Raw genomic sequence first — 20,778 nt, 5'->3', positions numbered from 1 at the left:
ATTGGCAAAACCACCTGTTTTGTAGAAAGAGTCATCATAGCCACCAGCTTAAAAATTCACCTATAAAGGTGGGAAGATGGAGCTATTTTTGAGAAGCCTGGTAACTACTTAGAAGTACGTACTTGTACGAGTAACTCACAGGTCCTCTGAAGTCCATTTTTGTCTAGATGGTCTTTCAAATGACACTGTAGGAAAATGGTACCCTGGTTTGAACGCATGGCAAGAGAAATAGTTTGAAGTCTACATGTGTACCTGTATATTATACTAGCAAAGAAAATGCTGCAAAGAACCATGTTAAAAAGTAGCAGAGGAGGAATTTTGCTTCCACTTTCTGCAGTGGTCAGATATTTGCAGTGCAGCGATATTGTACCAAAATACCCCTGTCTGTCACCCTTAACACTGTGTGCCTCTGAATCTTATCTCCCAGAAGGCACTTGTGGTTTGCAAAAATAATTCCTTAAAATACTTGAAGTTCATGTGTTTGCACAACTTCTCTTTCGGCACCAGATAGAATACTGTCGTGGTCTGAACAAATAATCTTTTTTCTCATGTAAGCCTTAAAATGTGTGTTTGATTTGTTTTGGGGTACATAATGTGTTCAGACACAGCACAGGCTTTTACAGTTTTCCACTCAGAGAAATTGAAATGGGAAAATAATGCAAAGAGGATTCGGTCCAGTGCTGGGCAGAAAGGTTTAGGTAAGAGAATCACATCAATGTGTCCAAGTGCAAAGGGGGTTGATGCAGTGCTGGGGGCTGGGGGAAGCTGACCCACCACCACCACAAGTCTGATTCCCATGTTCAAAGGCCATGTGGGTTGCAGTAATTGCAGAACAGCAGCCAGTGAACTTCCTAGCTCAGACAGTTGTAATAGGTGTCTTAAATCCTTCCAACCTCTGCTCTGCTCTCAGGAGGAGGAGACTTATTGGAGGCAGGAGTGGCCCCAGCACCCACATGCTGCCCAGCCGCCCAAGGCTGGACCACCACCTGGGCTGGGGGATCTTTTTGGTGCTGTGGGTCTGGAATTCAGAAACTGCTCGTCTCTGTAAATGACGTTAAACTGCTGGTGAAGGTGTGTTGCTTTAGCCATACCTGGAAATTGATTTCTAACCCACTAAACATCTTTCTCTTCGCCTTAAGGCTTAAAATAGCTCTAATTCTGATTGAGAGATTAGGTCACTGTAGTTACTGGCTTGTCTTTGTCGGGTACTTGCCTGTCACTTGTGCGGAGGTCATCAGTGTAAACACACAGCACTGCCTGTCCACTGGAGAACAGACTGGGGTTTTGAGGGTTTTTCCCCTTAATCTGAAAATAACAGAAGCAAGCACAAAGCCCTTTTTTCACTATTAGAAAACCTGACAATCACCCTTGCATTTTTGCTAAAATCTTATAGAATTTCCCATGTCCCCGTGTTACTGCCTCTACTAAACTGAAAATCATAGATGCATAGTAGGTGGTGGAAGGAAAGCACTTTGCAGTCCATCTTAACTCTACTGTGGTTTTGAGGAGGGAAGCCAAGGAGGGGTTAGGTAATCAAAGCACGGTGCAGTGAAAGCCTGTGGCAATGAAAGGCCTTCCCCATACCTTGCTCTAGTAACTTGCTCAGATTTAAGAATTAATGAGCTGCTTGGCCGTGGTCCCGAGGTGCCCAGAAATCAGGCAGCATCCCGCCATGCAGTGTTCGCCCAGCGGCCGCATTGCTCCTCACCACCTTGTTTGTGTTTTCTTCCTCCCTTCTCCCCTGCAGGGTGTGAACGGCATGTCTGTGGATGAGAAGACTGACTCCCCCATGTATGTGTATGAGTCAACAGTGCACTGTACCAATATTCTCCTCTGCTTAAATGACCAGCGGAAGCAGGACATTCTCTGTGACGTGACGCTGATCGTGGAGGGGAAGGAGTTCCGTGCCCACCGGGCTGTGCTGGCTGCCTGCAGCGAGTACTTCTTGCAGGCCTTGGTAGGGCAGACGGAAAATGACCTGGTGGTCAGCCTGCCGGAAGAGGTACAGTATGTTGCCATGCCCCTGCTGTAAACACAAGCCCCCTCCATCCCCTATGGTGAGGAAGAACCGCAAAGGTGGCCTAGGGGCCAAGGGGTGTCGGTGCCTGCCCCATTACAGTTCTAGATGTGGTTTTTGGTTTTGGGTGGGTTGCAAATCGCTGAAGGGTGGACGTGTTCACGCCAGCCTTCCTTGCCAGCTGTAACTCCTGATGGTTGTGGCAGCAAAGCTTTAAGACGCTTCAGCTCGCCTTTCTCACTGCCACTGAGGGAGTCTTACCCCAAAGCTTCATTACCGTAGCTTTGTTCAGGGCCTTATCAGGACCCTCATATTCTTCTGCTCTTCCAGACAGGAAATTAGAAAGGGGGGATTTGGCTGCTAGACTGCAGGTTATTGCTGAAAAATCATTTGAGCTGTCACATTGTTGGGAGTCTCATCCACCCCTCTCTGGCAGCTCATATCCTTGTCCTCTCCTTTCCCCTCTCCTGCACTTCATTCAGCTGTTGCTTCCTCTCACCTCCCCTCAGGAGGCGTTTGGGATTTAACTGTTTCAGGCCGTGTGTTTTCCACCGAGAAACCATGAACACAGTCTGTCAAAAAGCAAAGTTCTTCTCGTGCGGCGTGGCTCCCACAGCAGGAAGCCAAGGGATGTAGAAAATACATACCTCACTGGAAAGTTTACTTTGTTTTACCACAAAATCTCACTGGCTGGCTTCCACCCCCACTGTAATTTCCTCACAGCCATACGGCTGTGACAGCACAGCTACCATAGGGCATGCTGGTGGCTTTGCTGCCCACGGAGGGGAGACGTGTGCCTGCTGGCAAGGGCTGCCATCACCCACCACCTCGGCACTGCCTGCCCGGCATCTCCAGCTGGGACAGGCGGAACAAGGGGAGGTGATGGCATGCGATGGCAGTCACTCAGTGGGCAGGTACTCTGGCATACAGAGGGTTTTCCACCATCATTTCCTTAACGCCTATGAAGAAGCACGGTGTGTTTTTAAATGGTGACAGGTCCCAAAGTGTCATACACTGTTTTCCCCCCTCTGATTTAGCTCTCCAGAGACTTCAGCAGTGTCATGATGTTGTCACGGCACAAGTTGGAGAGCATTAGAAGAAATGGGTCACCGGGTGTGACTTCATGAGTCTTGACACTGAATATTACTCATGAAGAAATTTCAACCCAGACATTTTGCATAGGAGTTTAGAGATATCACAGAGGACGTGCTAGGATGCGCACTATGATTCTACAGTGTCCCCTAATAATTTCCAGTGGAAGAATCGAGTCTCAGTCAGTGTTGCACAGCTTTCGCACCACAAAGCAAGGGTGGGAGCAGAGAGGTGACAAAACATGCCCAGAGGTGCACAGGTAGGAAGAGGCAGGAGAGTATCAGCAGTCTTCTACAAAGCCTTGATGAGATCTCCATGTATGATTCAGGTCCAGTTAGATAAAGAAAACTAACTGAAATTCAGATAAGCCTATACAAGAGTGACTGAGATGTTCAGAAGAAGGAGCCTGCCTCAAAGGAGGAGAAGACAAGACTGTGGCAGGTTCATCCTGCTGGTGTGACAACTGTGACATACTACAGCTCCGTGTAGGCAGAGGAGATAAAACAGCTGAGAGAAGGAGTTTCTGTTTAACACTAAAAGACAGTGTTGACCCAAGCATTGATTGGTCTCAACTCGCTTTTACTAAAAGCAGATTGGAAATTAGCAGATTTCTAATCACAGCAGCGGTGAGGTGCTGAGCGCCAGGCCAGTGGGAGGAGCAGGGCGGTGGAGGGAACATGATGTGTCTGCACTTGGTGACACAGTCCTATGTTCCTATGACACTAAAGATTTAAAACACAAAGGCTTGTCTTTTTCTGTGTTTCATATGAGATAGTATTTTTAAAAAAGTTCCTCCAGTCCAACTATAAATGATTTCTGTTTAAGTGGATCGCCTTTGGATAAACATATTGGGGTTTTACACTTTAGAATATATCTCAATGAAAGATCAAGAAGTTTTAGTGACTTAGGGTTACACTGGCTGCTGTTACAGCTCCAGTGAAGTCCATGGATTTGCAGAAGCAGTGAATCTAGTTCTTAAGGTTTTTCGCAGTACTCTGAAATTGTCACGCTTCACCTAAGACCCCCACTGTTATTTTTCCTCATGCTTCAATTAGTTGCAGAGCATCCAGGGCTTTAACCTTTTCATCCTGTAAAATAACTCTCTTGGCCTATTAAAAAAGATACTTACAGTTACCAATGCCTACTTGTACAGATATTTTCCTCATGCAAATGAATTGCTGATAACTCCATGGAATCTAATTTGCTCAGTGACTACTTTATTTGAATATGCAAAGTGATTAATTAAATAATTTCCTCACAAGTGTTAGTCACTTGGTGTGGAGATCTGCCTGAATGAGTTTGTTATTTCTTGGTTATTCCTTGGTTAAGGTGCACATCTCTGCTTCTGGTGTTGCTCTACTTCAGAGTACTGGGTGCTTTGGTAGGTGCCTGTACATAGATAGGTATGGGAAGTGCCTCTGACAAAGAACAGCGTCGGAGCTCCCCATGAAAGGAACTGAAACACTCCTGGGTTTTAAGAACTGATAGGGCAGGGGAAAAACCATCTTGGTTATCTTGCATTAATAGAAGTTAGCAGGGTCTTTTTCAGTTCACGAACTAATGGCTCTTCCCAAGGTCATTGCTTTTAGTCCATGCTCTGCAGAGTTCTGGCAGCCCATGAGTTATTTCTAAAAGTATCTGTGAAAACTGATTTAATCTGTTGTGTAGGGGGTTATACCACCAGTGGAAAAATTTCAAACAAAAGTTGAAAGTTGATGTCCTGAGACAATACTTTTTTCAGGCTTAGAGACATTTTATGTTGGCACATAGTTGTTATAGAAAAACAGAGATTGAAATTCATTTTAAAATATAGTCTTCCCAGTTCAAAACTTTTCCAAAAGTGACGATCATTCATAAACTAACAAAGCTATTTTTAAGTCAACCATACAAGTATTGCATTTTAAATTCTGTCGTGGTTTGGAAACTGCTGAAGTACTCAATTGTGGAGAAAGGGCTTTATTATTATTATTATTATTTCTGAAAGTTTTTATGTTGGAGCTGGATAAAGCTTTATATATAAAGCTTTTGCACTCCTATAATGTTGGTGTGAGGGAGCTGTAACATCAAAAGAAAATCACTTATTTTTGATTATTCAAAGCAGTAAATCTGCTTCTGAAGCCTAAACTGCAGACTATTTTTTACTTCATAGTGTGTTGGAGTCTTTTTGTTAATCTGGCATCCAGACATTGCTCACTGTTGTCTAGCTAAACAGCAAACAGATGTTTTTAACGTTATTTCTTGTTTATATCCAATTACAAGTGAGAGCAGTCTTTATGATACACCAGTCATTTCAATAGGGAGACATTGTGCACGCAGAGGGACTAGTTGAACTTACTGGGTTTTATACCACTGAAAAACTCTGTGTTAGACATTTCAGGTCAGTTCAAGCATGACTTAATGTGCCTCAGTTCAAACCTTTTCCTAATCAACTTAAACTAAGTCAGTATGGAGCTAATTCTGCACTGATTGAAGAGTTTCCATAAGCCCTTTTGTGCTAGCCTCAGTAATTTGATTTTGCACAACACCTTTTGTTAAAGCAATGTATTTCAGTGTGTAAGATAAGTGCTTAGAAAAACAGCCACGTAATGATAAGGGCTCAGATGTGGCTGTGGTGTGTGAACTATCAGCCCTCAGAGCAGAGTTAGAAGAACAGAGAGTGTCAGCTGCCTACAGCTAATAAAAAAGGACCCTATTAGCTCTTAACTTCTACGCTTTTCACCTGAAGTTTCTTGTAAACAACTAGAACCTTGCTTGCTTTTCACCCAGGGTATTTTTCAGCAATCGTGCGGTTTTCTTCTAGAAGCTGCTGTTAAATACAACCCAAAATTAATATTTTCCAAGAACTGAGTTTAAAGCTGTAAAGTTAGTAATTCACTCCATACCTCTAACTATTGTTTTGTTTTATTTAATCACGAAAACTGGTCTTCCTTCCTCTAATAAGGCACTTAATTAAGCTTTTAATTCATTATAAGAAGTTAAATGGTACTTATGAGGCTTTTTTAATGGTTTCCACTTCCCATCCAGATTACAAAAAAAGGTGTGATAGAGAGAGAGACACGGCTGTCAGCCAGGGGTATTGTAGGTCATGCCAATATTAGCTGGCAGCAGGCCATTATCCAATTAACATTGCTTCATCGCTGCAAGTAATAGCTCTTGAGTAGATGATTGAGTCATTCATGCTCTAGTGGTACTCTTCTTTACTTGAGAAGGAGCCAGTGCTTCATCGAATAGGCTGTTTATTCACTATTATTACTTGCCTGGCTTTGCTAATAGAAGTGCATGGTGAGTCTGTATGGGCAAGCTGAGAGCTGGGCGCTGGACAGAGACGTCTTGTCTGTGGAAACACCTTAGTCACTTGGTTTTCTGAAAGCCGTGGTTTCAGTTTAATGTTGAAAAGACAGAAACAGCAACAGCAAATAAAACACCTCAGTTGCATTAGGTTCCTAAAGCTTAGAAATGAGATTCCTGACCTTGCTTGTGTTTTTTTGACTTGGGGTACATTTGGAAAAACCTTCACCTGGTCATTCCTGCCATGAGAGCACCACATGCCTTTCTCTCTGATGAAGTTAAACACAGGTCTTCTGAAGTAGCAGACCAAGCTTTCTCTAGCACTAGTCTGATACTGCCCTTTCTGTTATAAAACCAACTTGCTTTTCAAGTAGGTTGGTTAGTTTTACCTGCAACCCTCAAATTTCTTGAATCTGTTTCAAAGAGTGGTTACTGGTGACTTTTTTTAGTGCGGTGAACTATCTTCTGGAAATGTTGCCTTCCAAAAGGATTAAATGGAGTTGTCTGTGGCTTACAAACTTTTCAAGGGGCAAAGGGAAGCAGCATATTTTTTAGAAAGAGGGGGTGGGATGTGCTTGGGGAGCTTTTTTGTTTGTTTATCCACACAGCCCTTTTCTTTGCAATAGCAAAGAGTGTGATGTTCAAAGTAAGTTTTAGCCCACATCATGAGCTGAATTTCTCTGCGTTACTGCTTTACTGCTCCCTGACTGCTCCTGCGAAACCTGCCATTTCCCCATGAGGTCTAGCCCTGTGAAATCTGTCATCTGCTTCTTCGGTTGACGTGGGTTATCTCCCTCACCTGGTTAATCTTTGCAAGGAGAAAGGCGGGATGGGACCTCAGTTCAGATTCGAGGCTGGCAAAAGCTGAGTGTGTTGGAAAGTAAAGGCATGTAGCACCCTGGGTGGGACTAAGCCAGGCATCTAACATTAGTATGGCTCATAACTGACAGGGAGGAGAAATACTGGCAGCTGCTAACTATCCATGCCAACCCGCCACCTTGAGGGAAGAATGCTGGGAATTAGGCAACAGAAGATGATTTCAATGAGGAGAGAATCAAAGGCACGATGCAGGAGGTCAGCTATTACATACCCTGCTGGCTAAAGGCGATTACTGTTCCTTTTTATCTCTCTAGAAATAGACAATACTCTCTTACTTTGTCTCTTTCCTTTCTGTGTAGTGTGTATATGTATGAATATAATATCTTTAAGGAATCCAGGGACTGAGCTGGGAGTGCTCTGCACTGGCGTTTGGAGTGGAAGAGGTGATAAATATCGGAAAGAGGAGCAAGAGGGCAAGAAGAAAATGTCTGTTTGGAAGTTTGTTTCCCATCTGGAGGAATGTCATTACACAGTAAAGAACAATGAAAGATCCTTTTTCTTTGGCACCCCAGAGATGTATTAGGAGTAGCTAAGGTTAGTTCTTAGAGAATGGGAAGCATTAATGTGGTTTTCTTTTTACAGGAGTGTATCAGTCATTTATGTTCCTCACAGCACTGGCCAGAATTAATTCTGCTTTAGCTCAGGAGGCAGCAGTGACCTGAAAGCCTTCACAAAAGCCACCGCCCCCCTTCATCCGCAGGGCTTTTTGTAGTGGCAAGAGGTTGTATCCATCAGGCTTCAAATAAAGTCAGGCTTCAAACTCATTTATGCTTCAGCATTACCTCAGCAATGCTGCTTCAGTGAGTCACCATGGATGGAAGTTGTGTCTTTGGTTTCTTAAATTCCTCCTAGGAATGTGTTGTTTTTCATGCTGATTCTCCATGCTGACACTGACCACATGGACGATGACTGGAGGCTGCGGATTTGTAGTGAGAGTAGAACTGAACATACAGGTACTTTTGGAGGTCTTAGGTGACACAATACTAATTCAGGAGAAACTGTGAGACAGAAATGCACATTGGTTTACGTGTGCTGCATGTGTAGCACAGTACAAGGTATGAATGACGTGTTTTGTTTCTAGCAGGTGAGCGATAAAGCAGAAATGATACCATCGAGACGTGATACGAAATTCCATCCATGTCTCACTGCAAAAGCTTCCGGCACTGCCTGATTTTTCATGCCTCAAGTATGACAAGGAAACTAGCCACATACTTTTCATTCTGCATGGTGTAACTTCCCGTATTTTCTTATGAGTGCTGTCTTACTACTGATAATTCTTCCCTGATCTTTTCCAGTGGAGAAACATGAAATACATCTCTGTTGTGTTGTGGGGAGAGCTAGGCTTAAAAAAGCAAAACAAAAGCCATGCATGCATGCATGTTAAGGAGAGAAAGTCTTGCATTAACTCCTTTACCCTCCCTTTGGTGGTGGTTGTACTATTTATTTATTTATTTGAGTAAGCACATAAAAATGTACTGTCAAAGGGGGTGTGGAGATGAATGCACAGAATTAAATTCGCCACCGCCATAAGTGGACTCAATTTCATTGCCTTTGTTAGACTCCTGCCTGCCGCTAGTTCTAAATGGGGTGATTGACTGGATTGCACTTGATATTGAAAAGGCAGTTTGCAGTGAGGAAACTTGCTCACTCAAACATGACAAACATAATCTAAAATGTAAAAGATGTCCCAAAGAATAAGTCCTGGAGGTAGACTCTGCTAAGGGCGCGAGCAGAAGCAATAAGAGTGTGTAACAGGAGATGTATTTGGTATTTTTTTTTAATCTGGGGTTTTTTTGCTGTGTTCAAATCTATATGTGGGCATGAATGAAAATGAGGTGGCTAAGGGATGATTGCACCTCAACACTGTGAGCACTCTGGCCCTGCAGACTGAAAGATCTCCTCCTCTCCTCCCCCCACCGCCTTTGTTTCTCTTACCTTTGCTTTTTCTCTTTCTAAAAAAGCTTTTAATTTCTTTAATGCTGACAAACTAAGCATCTGCTCTTTTAAGAGTCCAGAAATACAGGCTGAGCACTTGCCATTTGAATAAACAGAAAGATAAGACACCCCTCAGCTTCGCCACATCAGAGACCACAACCTGGAAGGTACTTTCTGATCCCAGTACCAAGCTTTGTTTCATTAGCGTTCCCAAGACGCAAAGAAGATAAGGTTTTATCTCAGTACAGCACTTTCTGACAAGGGTTCCCTGGTGAATAATGTCAGAGCAACTGTTTTTCTCAGCTCCCAGTGAAAGTGAGCATGTTGTGGGGTGGAATATGGCATGTATTCAGATGATGCATTACGGCAGTCAGCAAACATTAAGGTTCAATTTGGAAGTGAAAGATGGGTTTTAGGTGATCAGAAGGCAATTGAATCATACTAGGATTTGGGAATGAGATGCTCTTTGTGAATTTTACGGGCAGGCTGTTGGGTTTTTTAGAAGAACAAGTAGACACACTTTCTGTTACGTGTTTGATGCAAGCTCTGAAGAGAGAAATGGCTGGTTTATTACAGGACTTTTGCGCAACACTGAGTGTTCATCTGTCACGCTTTGATGGGAGGCCGCCAGCAGACACTTCCAAGTCACAGTGCAGTCTAACACTACTAAAAGCTCTGTCCTTGGGCACTTTATTTACATTAATAAAATAAATAAATAGGAGCAGCTGTACTTGGTCAAACTACAGATCCATCTAGCCAAGGCTTGGTTTGTTTTAAAAACGAGATTTAATTTCTCTGAAAGAGCTTGAGAGGAGATTTGGGTGGTTGTTTAAAGATGTAAATTAGAAGAAAGTATCAGGCGTATCTCTAGGAAGCGTGATTTAATTTATGGGGGAAGATGTCATGAGAACCACTGTCAGTCATTTTTAAGCTGGATTAAAATAAACTGAAAAATTTGGCATGTGTATTTAGCAACAAACTGCTCAGTGATGTGTGTGACTGCACATTGTTTCATAACGGTAAGGCAAATGGCCTTGGAGAGGGATGAGCTTTAGACACCACTTGAAGAAGTTTGGTGCTCAGTACAGAGGTGGTTGAGTGGAATTTAAGATACTAAACCAACATAGATCAGATTTGCTAATAAACCTTTCTGTCCTTCATTTTGCTTAATCTGACCTTGTAAGAGTGGATGGCATCCAAGTGTGTGCTTAAGTGTAACTGTCGGTTTCCTGCACACAGAAGTAGTTGAAATATTTTCCTTTTTTAATTTTTGTTTTGTATTTTGGGATTTTGGGGTTTTTTTTGCTTAAAGTTTGCGTGATGCATCTTTTGGGTCACTTAAGAGCCAGTGATGGAGACTTTAGAAGACTTTGTGGAGAAGAGAGGGCTAATTTGTAATTGAAATGGCACTGGGAATTTCTTGCTGTGACCCAAGGACTGCTGCTCACTGGGGATCCACAGTTAAAATAGCCATAGCTGGGCTGGGAATGGCAGCGAATCGCGGTACTAGCACTTTCAGTAAAACCAATATATAAACAAGGTGTCACCAAACAGCTGGAATTGAGAGGTATCAGCTCTGAAGTTAAATAATGGTAACAAAACCTTCAGCAGTAGATTTTTGAGGTTTCTTGTGAGCAAATAAAATACTGTCATCACCTCTCTGTGAATGCTGAGGTGGAAGCTGATGAGTCAGATGGGAATTACCGGGCAGGTCTGTGCATCAGGTCGGTGATGATTAAATCACCTTGTGTGAACCACTCAGCTATGTTTATTTCTCTCTAAACTCTCTGGTTCACATTACCTCACACAGAGGTGAACAGACTGACCCACAGCTGGCACAGCTGCTGGTCTCAGAGCAGCCCATCCATCTGAAACCAGAGCTTCCAGCTTACCGCTCCTCAGCCTGAGGAAAATGAAAATGAATTTCAGTCTAATTTTCTCCCGTCTGTATCTTTTAAGCATGCAGGAGGCATTGAGGGGATTTTCAGACTAGTTGCAGCAAGATGATCGAGGTAGAATGGAGCTGCTTGCTTCCTTATCTGGCCGATTTGTCCTGGGTGACCGATGGGCTCTATTCTGTGTCCTCTGCCTGTTCTTCCTGCATCACCCCTGAGGTCCTGTGCACTGCCATCAATAGCAGCTGCTAAGACACGTCCAAGAGGAAGGTAGACTTGGAGGCATGGAGCAGATTAGAAAGAGTCTGTGAATTGCTACAGACTTCCAGTCCCTCACCAGGAGACTGGGGCACTTTGAGGATGCTTAATTAGGAATTTTTGCTTAAGTAACAGCTGTTGTAGACCCATATTCAAAAATAAATTGTTAATTAAAAAAAAAAAGTCTTGATACTTAGAGCAAGATGTAAAAACTTCTTCCTGTATTTTTGTAGCTTTTGGGCATCCCATTTATCCCGAACAATAGGTGAGTAGGTACCTAGCAAGACTTGATCTGAGAGCTAATCAGTCTTGGCAGATGGGAGCTGTGGGTTTTCAGGACCTCAAAGGATGGGCATCTTCGTTTTGGTGTTGAAGCAACCATATTTAGTTGAGTATATATTTCATCTGGTCCACATCACTCCCTGCAGCAGCTGCTCATCATTTCAGAGCAACTCTTTAGAGGAATGGAAGTGTACAGCCTTACTGTAAGAGAGATTTGGCAGGTGTGACCCAGGATGGATTCAGTGGCGGCACTGTATTCTCAGTGCTTCCTTCTGCTCCCACGTTGTCAGATGTACTTCCCAAAACTAGGGCTGAGGTGGGTTTATGGGGGTAGTAAAATAGAAAGGATACTATCCAAATAAATGAATTGGCCCAGAAAGGGACCTGAGCAGTGCTAATAGTTTAAAGAGGTGTGGGCATCCAGTGTATTGTGCGTCAAACACTTGGTAATAACCTACTTGAAATTTGCTTCCTTTGAATTGTAATAAGACCAAATTCCATAGTCTGTGCATATACCTCTTTCTTTATGTTCCCAGAATGGGTGGGGATGCAGTCTGTGGTAGTATTTCAAGGTTAAAAGAGTAGATTTAAATTTAAAAAATTGTCTGTGCAAACTTTACCAGTTCTCAGTTTCAGGAAAAAATGCTCTTGATGAAGTGGTCTGGGATTTTTGTCAGACTGAAAACTAGGAGGCTGAAGCTACATTTTGGGCTGTGTAAAGCTTTTGCTTGTGGGAAATGTGTTGGGTTTTTGCTTACCTTTGAAATTCAGACCTGTGGTCCTCTGTTTCAAGAGCCTGCAGCTAGTAAGAAACAAGTCTTTAACAACTCCGAAAGCAAAATATCTTTCCATCTCTGCCCACACAGCAGTAGTACAACATGCCTAGCCACCTCTCTCCCCAGATACACAGGCAGCCTTCACTGAAAATTTCCCTGACAGGGGATTCTTGCTCAAGTAAAAACAGAATAAGCTCAAGTAATTTCCTGTTTCTTTCAAAGGACAGGGTTGGAGCCAGTAACCTTTCAAGACAGGATGAAGCGGGGGAAAGACAAATCCTGACAACTTCCCCTCTACTTTCCGCAAAGGCCTAGTGTTCATTTCTGCTTCCGGAAGGGGAAACTGGACGTGAGGTGGATGGGTCTCAGCCATTCCGTGTGCCTGTTGAACTGAACTATTTTTTAACCTTATTTTTATCTGACTGCAGATTTCCACGTTCCCCCATGGATGAGTTTCTGCATATGGCATTTTTGTCTGAACATAAAGCCAAACCAAGCAGTTTCTGTCTATTCCTTGAACTTGTTAATTTTCGGGAGACTGGACACATCAAACCAAGGCTATGTTTTAAATGTCTGAATTAATTTGTCAAATGCAAGGCACAAAAAATAGAGTTTCCTGTCTTTTGTAAGAGCCATCTATTCTTGTCATTTTTGCCTGGTTTATGTAAGCAGTAGCCATTGAGGACAAATAAAGCTATACCATTGTCCAAGGAAATGAAGAATGAAGAAGTGACCATGCATTGGGGCATTCTACAAAGAAACTTGTTCTATGAAGTCATCGTAGCATTCATAAAGCAGAAAGAGTTGCTTTCAGTAGAGGCAGAATCCTTTAAATCAATAACTCCTTTTCTTCTTTGCCTATCTTAATGTATCCTGCCATTGGAGGACTGAGAAGAACAGCCAGTAAGAGCTACCTTGGGCTTGGTTTAGTTTTGCTTCCTTTTCAAAGATGAGCCTAATCCTTCTCTTAAGGGATTTATTTCAGTATTATTCATGAACTTTCCAATTGGAAACCTCAGTTGAGAGGGCATAGGCAGGTAAATTGTTGAAGACAAGCATTTGATCACATTCTGCCTCTGTCTTCAGCTGGTGGTGCACAGCCAAGGTGACCCTAGCGGGAGCTGCTGTCCTGGACCTCCTCCAAGAAGGTCCGTAGAGCAGATGAGCGCTGCACGCCGTAAGCTCTTCACAGCAAGCTTGGAGGGTTTCAAGTCTGTCCCAGCCTTGGAAGCCCAGACTGTGTACATCATCTGCTCTTGGACTCTCTAGCTTAGTTCTCAGATACAGTTTTACTCTGAATTATTTGGTGAGGTTACAGTCCTGTTCTGAAACCGGTTTTCTTAAGAGGAAAGGCATAACTGAAGGAGTGTCAGAATTCATGGTCATTGTGCTTTCTACCTCTTGGTTGAATAGTAAGGTGGTATTAAAGACCCTTCTAAATATTCTCTTTCAGGAATGAATGTTTTACTCTTACCTACGCTTTTCTTTTCCCAAACTGCTCTGATTGCAGGTAGAGGAAAAGAAAGGGTCAAGTGTCGTATTTGTTCTTGAGAGAGTTCAAAAGTGTTGTTGCTATTGTAAAGAAGAGAAAAAATCAATGTTGTTAGAACTATTTGACCAAATTATTTCCCACCCAATACTAAAATTTCTTAAAGCCAAGGTTTTCATCAGGCCTTTTTGTAACTAATTATCTGTGCTATCTTTTTTTATTTATTATTTAAGGGAAGGGAGAAAGTCGTTCCATTTGCAACTTGCGACCCTTGTCTGTCTGTCAGGTATATTTACAGGAGTTAATAAACTCCTGTTTCTAATTTCTCCCATTAGAAAAAAAGGTTACACTGTCATTGTCTTTGGAAAGCTTTTGGACCAGCTTGGTTTTGTGTGTGCGTGCCATTTTTTGGTACCATGCCAGGCACCCTGTTGAGACTCTAGTAGTGACTGAAGGAACAGAAAGAGCTTTTGAGGTTTGGAGATAAACCCAGTTCACATGGCTAAAACACTGTAAAACCTCCACAGCAGTCTGCTGGAGAGTGGATGGAAAGCTGGGCTCTGCATTGCATGCTCCTGGTGCCCGTCTCTGCTGGGGTAAAACAGCTTCTGTCCTGCTGCCTTTGAACACAGGGTCCTTCAGCACCAAATGCAGGAAGGATTTCAACTCTGCTCGCTGTTCAGGATAGCAACCGCCCCTGGGCAGGCTGGCATTTCCTCACCCTCTTTATGCATGTAGTATTGGCACATAAATGCTCCTGCTCAATCCTATCAGCTGTGTATCATTCTATTCTGGGGAAGGTGAGAGCAGTGCTGGAAATGACGCAGCTCCAAAAGGTATCAGCTTTACTCCTTTTACCCCCAGAGTTAGTCCTCACCTTAGGTTTTTATGGTAGCTACTGTACAAGGGGGAATCATCACTTTTTTAAAAAACAGTGAGAAATGCCATGGCTGCCCATCGAGTAAACAATTTGTCATTTGGTGTTTATATGGCCCATGAGCTCTCTGCACTTCACTAGTGCCAGGGTTTTTTAAAGGTCCTTGAGAAGCCTTTACGGCAATGAAGTAAACTTGGCAAGATCCTGTGTTACACCGTGCCCTGCCCAGCATTCCTGTAGTTTTTGACATTTCCTGCCCCTTACAACACAGCTGTGGCTTTGGACAGCAAGTGCATTTTGTCTTTCCCAAACGAATGATGTTTTAAATGTCTTTATCTGCAAAGGTTTTTACTCCGTGCTGTGCATTTGCACAGGGGCGAGGGAATTTTTGTTTTGTGTGATTATGTGCTGTTTTGTGGCTCTATTTTGTTTCTTCTTTCATCATCCTACACACCTCTCTTCTACCTGAAACATTAAATTAAATCTAATGTAGGAATACGTTTACACAGAGGCAGCACTTGGCTATTCCAGTTCCCCAGTGGCTTTAAACCACTGGCTGCAATACTGCAAACAAATTCAGACCCCGGCTTGGCCAGCAGTTCCCCCCAGCTATCTGTGTGTTTGCTCTCCAGGCTTTGTTTTACCTACACTATTGGAGACTGCGGAGTCACAGCCTGTGTCTCATTGCTATGCATGGATGGGAAATATTCCTGTACTTATTTGCATTCATTAGCTGTTGGTAGTTCCTCTGTTGAGATCTCTAGCCTTGTTTTTACAGTGCTTTTGGCAGTGTTTCTGCACTTGGTGTGTGAATTTTTATGATCTGTTGCATGTTATTCATGCAATTTCCTGCCCTGTAATGGTATCAGTTTTCCAGACACAGAGGAATACAAACGAAAACCCAGGAGCCTGCATTAGCATAAAATGTCCCAGTTCTGTCAGTTTGATTAATTTGTCTCTTTGTCTCCACTCTATATGATAAGTGCTATTAATGGTTGCAACACTTCATATGTCAAAGTCTTTCTTCCTAATGACTTGAAAATGTGGTTTATTTCCCCCTTTTTTGTATTATTTTTCTCATTTAGCATTCCACTCAAGTATAGATTTATGCCATGCTCTTTCATTATCTTACTGGTTGCAGCACTGGAGTGATTACATATGGTGTAGGGTATGAGCAAAGATGCGATCCCAGGGGCAGCAGCTGCTGATGCAAGCTGAAAATAGATCCAGCGTATGCTCAGCACTTTTCCCAGAGGTCTTTTATTTATTAGGAACAGTCTTGGTACAGGACAGCTCGGACCCTCATTTAGCAAGATGACTTTTTGCCTTTCAAGAACAGTGCAATGACTTTGCCCTGTTTACTGACTGCTGTGTAATTTTTTTTCACTGCCTCCTATCGAAGCAGTGACTTTACCTAACATAAATTGTAATATAATCCTGATTTGTAATGAAGTCAAGAAACAACAGCCTCCATTCGAAGTAATGGAACTTGACAGATCTAAGGTTTAAATTAAATAATCCTATTTGTAAGACAGCATTTGTACATGGTACACTGATTTAAAATGAACTTCAGTTCTTCTTCAGCGAATCCTTTACCATTCTCTCTGTTTCACCTTCCATAGGGGCTTTTTGGGCGACAAAATCCATTTGGACAGAGCATGTTTGTCTTTGTAAACATGCGTGGAACAATACGTTGGTTCCTTTCCCTTAACAAAGAAGTTCTTATAAATTGTTTCACAGAACTACTCTTTAATTAAAGAGGAAAAATTAATATAGATGACTTATTCAGGGCAAGCCACGTCTAACCTGCTTGTGCAGCCTGAAGAGGCCAACTGCTGAGAAGGAGAAGAGTGAGGATGCTGGAGGGAAAATAGCGAGGAAGGCTGCAGCTCGACTATTCCCCTCCCTGGACAGAGGTCCATCCTAGCAGTGATTTGTGTGGAGGGAAAAGATCACCTCCTCCAAGCTGTCCTTCCCCCGCAACTGGCAGAGGGGGACATACGAGGACAATGTTCTCTCTTGTCTCCGCACCCTGTATTTCTTCCTGTCACTGAGCCATACCAATGTGGGCAACGAGAGCCTCAGGGTGTGTGTATGGGATGGGGAGGGGAGGGTACAAGCGCAAAATGGAAGGTGGTCTCGCTGTGGCCAGCTGCTCAGAGCTGGCAATAACCAGGGAATGGGGGGTTGCTGGAACAAAAAGCTTGTAGATGAGGAAAAGGGACCAGGCAGGGAGCATGAGGTGCTGAAACGGTGGAAGAGAACACAAAAAAAGGGCGGAGGGATGAAAACCCTAAAGGTACAGCACAGGATTTATCTGGCCTAGGTAGAGGGAAGCTGTTTTAGAAAATGTCCCCTTCCCTTTTCTCTCACCCACAGCATTGCATTTTTGCCTGCCTTCCTGGTTGCATTTAGTTGCTGCTGCTCCTGTCTGTCATCTTCCTAATTTTCCTTGGTACCTGGCTGAGATGCAGCCCTTTCCCCGGCAGCCAGCTGCTCTCACCCTGGGCCAGCCTTGGCACACTCGGGCAGGAACAGCCCAGCTCGCATCTGCAGCTTGATAACTTGCCTTGTGCTAACCGCATCACCCTGCCGTCACCCCAAGTCCTCAGCTTCCCCCCGAGCCCTGACAGAGAAAATGTCCCTTTCGCATCCATTGCCTTCGGGCCGTGTCGGCTGCCCTCAACAGTGGGGCAAGCCTGGCCCAGGGATGTGGGGCAAGAGGCTTCTGCTCCTGTATCCTCTCTAAGTGGTTAAGAACTTTTTTTTCCCAGTGCTTGCAAGGAAGTAATAACTTCTGTTAATTAGAAACCAAGCCTGAATTTCTCGCTGCTGTCAAGAAAAGACAGGGCTCAGGAGTATTGTTGGGAAAAGTGAGGAAAAACGAGCTCACAAAACCAAAGCAGCTCAAGCCAGGACAGGAGGCGAAGGCGAGGAGGATCCGTGCAGCAGACACAGCATTGACATTGTTTGGGCCCTTACTCCTCATCTAGGGAGAAAAAGCAATGAAGCCCAAGAATAAAATTCCATCAGGAGGTTTTAGAGTTGCTGCTGGTAGCTTGTGCACTCCCCCGTCTCCCTCCTCCGACAGACATGTGCATAGCTACAGGCATGGCTTTCTGTTCGCTTGGAATTAATGGGATTATATACAGCGGGAAAGGAGGTGGAGTACACTGAATTCTGCAAACGCAGAGCTTCAGCCTGTGCTGCTTGATCTTCAGAAAAATAAATAAAATAAAATAGCAAGAACCAATTCCAGGATGATTCAGTATGCAAATAAACTGTTTTTCATTACTCATGGCGCACATAAATGCGCACTGGTGACTGAGGCAGCAGAATAACACTTTACTGTTCATTATTTTATCAGACAGTGATAATTGTAGTTAATATTTTCTTAGTAGTGTCTCTGAGAGTTTATTTATACTGTTAATAATCTGAGCAGCTGTAATGATGCTGGCTGCCAGAGCTGCAGCCCTTTAGAAGCACTCTAGTGTGGCAATGATACGATGGTAATAGAAATCTGAGGAGAAAATTATATTTTCGGAGCAGATGGGGCTAATTCACTCCTTTTCACGCACACTGACGTTCTCTTATCTCTTTCTCACACTAGCATGCGTGGGTGCACGTGAGCACATGTAGACACACACACACACACGAATAGCTGTAAAGTCCCAACTTCCACTTCCCAGGACAGGGAAGTCATATGCCAAGCTGGCAATGCCATCATTTTTCTGCATGGAAAGTATTTCTAGGGATCCTAGGGCAGGTGGCATTTTCTACCCCTGGCTTTCTAGGTAGATCTTAAAAATCTCACATATGAAGCGGAAAGGGGGAAGTCAATTCCTTGGGGACAGTCTTGAGCCAGGCACAGGGTCGTGGCTGTGCTGGGATGCCACTGCCCATCCTTCCCTGCTTTTGGCCACTTTTGCCGCAGGGTGCTCCTGCTGAGCCTTTAGGGACTAAAAGAGCCATTTACCTTGGCTCACAGCAGATGTGAAATATTAGCAAGAAGGCAAATGCCTCCCAATTTTTTCTGGTAGGTTTTATGGAGCCTAGCTAACCTTTTGGGCCACCACAGGAAGAGTTAATGCTCCTTGTGGAGGATGGGAGGGGACCAAATTTGCCGGCTCAGCAGTGGCTGGTTCTTCTTGCAAACCTGCTTTACTGAACTGAGTGGACATCACTGATGAAAAGTGAACGCCAGGCAATGGAACAAAAGCCACTGTAGTCCTCAGATCTGTTAGTAGCCGTGCAAGAACAAAAACAAGGTGAACACAGAAAAATTGCGTGTCCAAATACCGGAAATGAAAAGGCAAGGCAGGGGGAGAGGGGAAGAAAAACTGGAACAAACGCAGCATTTGGCAGGTTTTATTTTAAAAATAGGATGCCTGCAGGAAGCCGGGATATTTATACAGGGTTTCAGCCTACCAGTTAATAGTTGTAATTGCCTGGTTACCTCATGAAGCGCAATAGTAAAGCCTTTGACGTTCAGTTCATTCCACAGCCCGGCAAAAGCATCTCTGGCTTTGAAATGTTACGGTATTTGCTGGGCTGTGCTCTCTGCTACCCTGGCATTAGGATGCCAGTGATTTGATATGCTGTGCCATGCTGGCGTGTGGTCACAGGCAGTGCTGGAAGCATTGGCACCGTCAGCCCTGTGGAAACCATGGCAGAGCATCCGTGAGCTGCATTGGATATTGTCTGGCCTTGTCTCCTGAGCCTGCTTCTTCTTCAGCTCCTCTGTCTTCTGATTCAGTTCTCTTCCTTAGAGTGCAGCCTTGTGTTTTCCTAAATCATATCTAGCAGGGCCTGTTTCTTTCTCTCCTGTGCTATGCGAAGTATAATAGTAGGGCTTGTAGTGAGATGCCTTGCTGTGAAGTATTTCTTGTTTTTATGAAGTAATTACAGTGCATTTAATGCACTATGTATTTAGTACACTGTATTATGTCGTTTATTCACATAAATAAATTCTGCTGTGCTTAGGAAAGAGGAGTCTTTGTGTAATTTACAAGTCTTTAATTTTTCTGTATTGTTGTGTTTGCTTGTGTATTAATTGCAGCTTTGGAAACTCTGAACTATTCCTCTGAGCACTCTTGTGAATTAAGAAATTTCTACGTGTATCTTCTTTTCCTGCCTATGTAACTTGGAGGCTTCTGGAGTTTCTCTTTTCATTCTAGAAGGTCTTAAGCTGCTTTTTGCTTTCCCTTTTTCTTCCCACTTTGGCTGATGATATGCACCTAAACAGATCTTTTACAGACTCTTCTCTCACAATTTATATTCTGTGAAAGCTTTCCCACTCCTTCCTTCCCCCCGCCCTGCTCCCCATCGCTCAACACTTTTTTTTAAATTTTTTTTAATCTGTGGGTCAGTTTAGTTTTCCTTTTGCAAAAATATGGGACTGATTTGAATTTTAAATTATAGTTGCACTTTATTTCTGATTATGCTCTTGTGTTAAAATCTGTTTGTTTCTGCTTGTTTCTTCCCTGCTGGTTTCAGCATGGCTTGCACAGGCACCCAGGGGGAGAAGGTAGCATTTCTGCTGAGCCACCCTCCTGTGTCATCCTTCATTACTGTGTTCCAGCTTTCTTAAGGTGCAAGTTGCATTGGGAAAACAAATGTACTGCAAACCACCAGATATCACAGCCTTATTTCTCTTTGCTCTATCTTCTACTTCATGCCTGAGTGTTTAAACTGCTAATTAGTGCCACTGGTTTTTATGCGTTCGTTGTTGATTCAATCATGTCATAGCCAAAATGTTCCTTTGGAGAAAAGGTTATTTGGAACATCCTTGTCTCTAATTTTCTTTCTAACACCTCTGCCCAGAGTATGACCTGAACCACCTGAAAGTTTTTCCCCAAGCTTTTTCACCTATGCTTGCCTGCAGGTACTCTCTTGGCCCTAATTTTGAATTGTCTGTGTTCTCCAGTTACACCCTGGGAAGCCTCTAACATCAACAACATACCCCAGGCAACATGACCACTTAGGAAAAA

The 20,778-nt window shown here is 43.4% G+C and overlaps 1 protein-coding gene across 1 annotated transcript in view; it reads left to right on the top strand.

The window, feature by feature from the left end:
- The first annotated feature begins 1,759 nt into the window (after positions 1–1,759).
- Positions 1,760–20,778, top strand: part of BACH2 (BTB and CNC homology 1, basic leucine zipper transcription factor 2) — a 45,820-nt gene continuing 26,801 nt past the window's right edge. The window contains exon 1 of the mRNA XM_010082805.1: positions 1,760–2,002. Coding sequence (XP_010081107.1) covers positions 1,760–2,002 — 243 coding nt within the window. The remainder of the gene's footprint in view (positions 2,003–20,778) is intronic.

The sequence above is a fragment of the Pterocles gutturalis genome, unplaced genomic scaffold, assembly GCF_000699245.1.
Source record: "Pterocles gutturalis isolate BGI_N339 unplaced genomic scaffold, ASM69924v1 scaffold4020, whole genome shotgun sequence".
Lineage (NCBI taxonomy): Eukaryota > Metazoa > Chordata > Aves > Pterocliformes > Pteroclidae > Pterocles > Pterocles gutturalis.
Note: the sequence above shows the minus strand (reverse complement) of the source record. Positions and strands in the feature narration are given on the sequence as shown.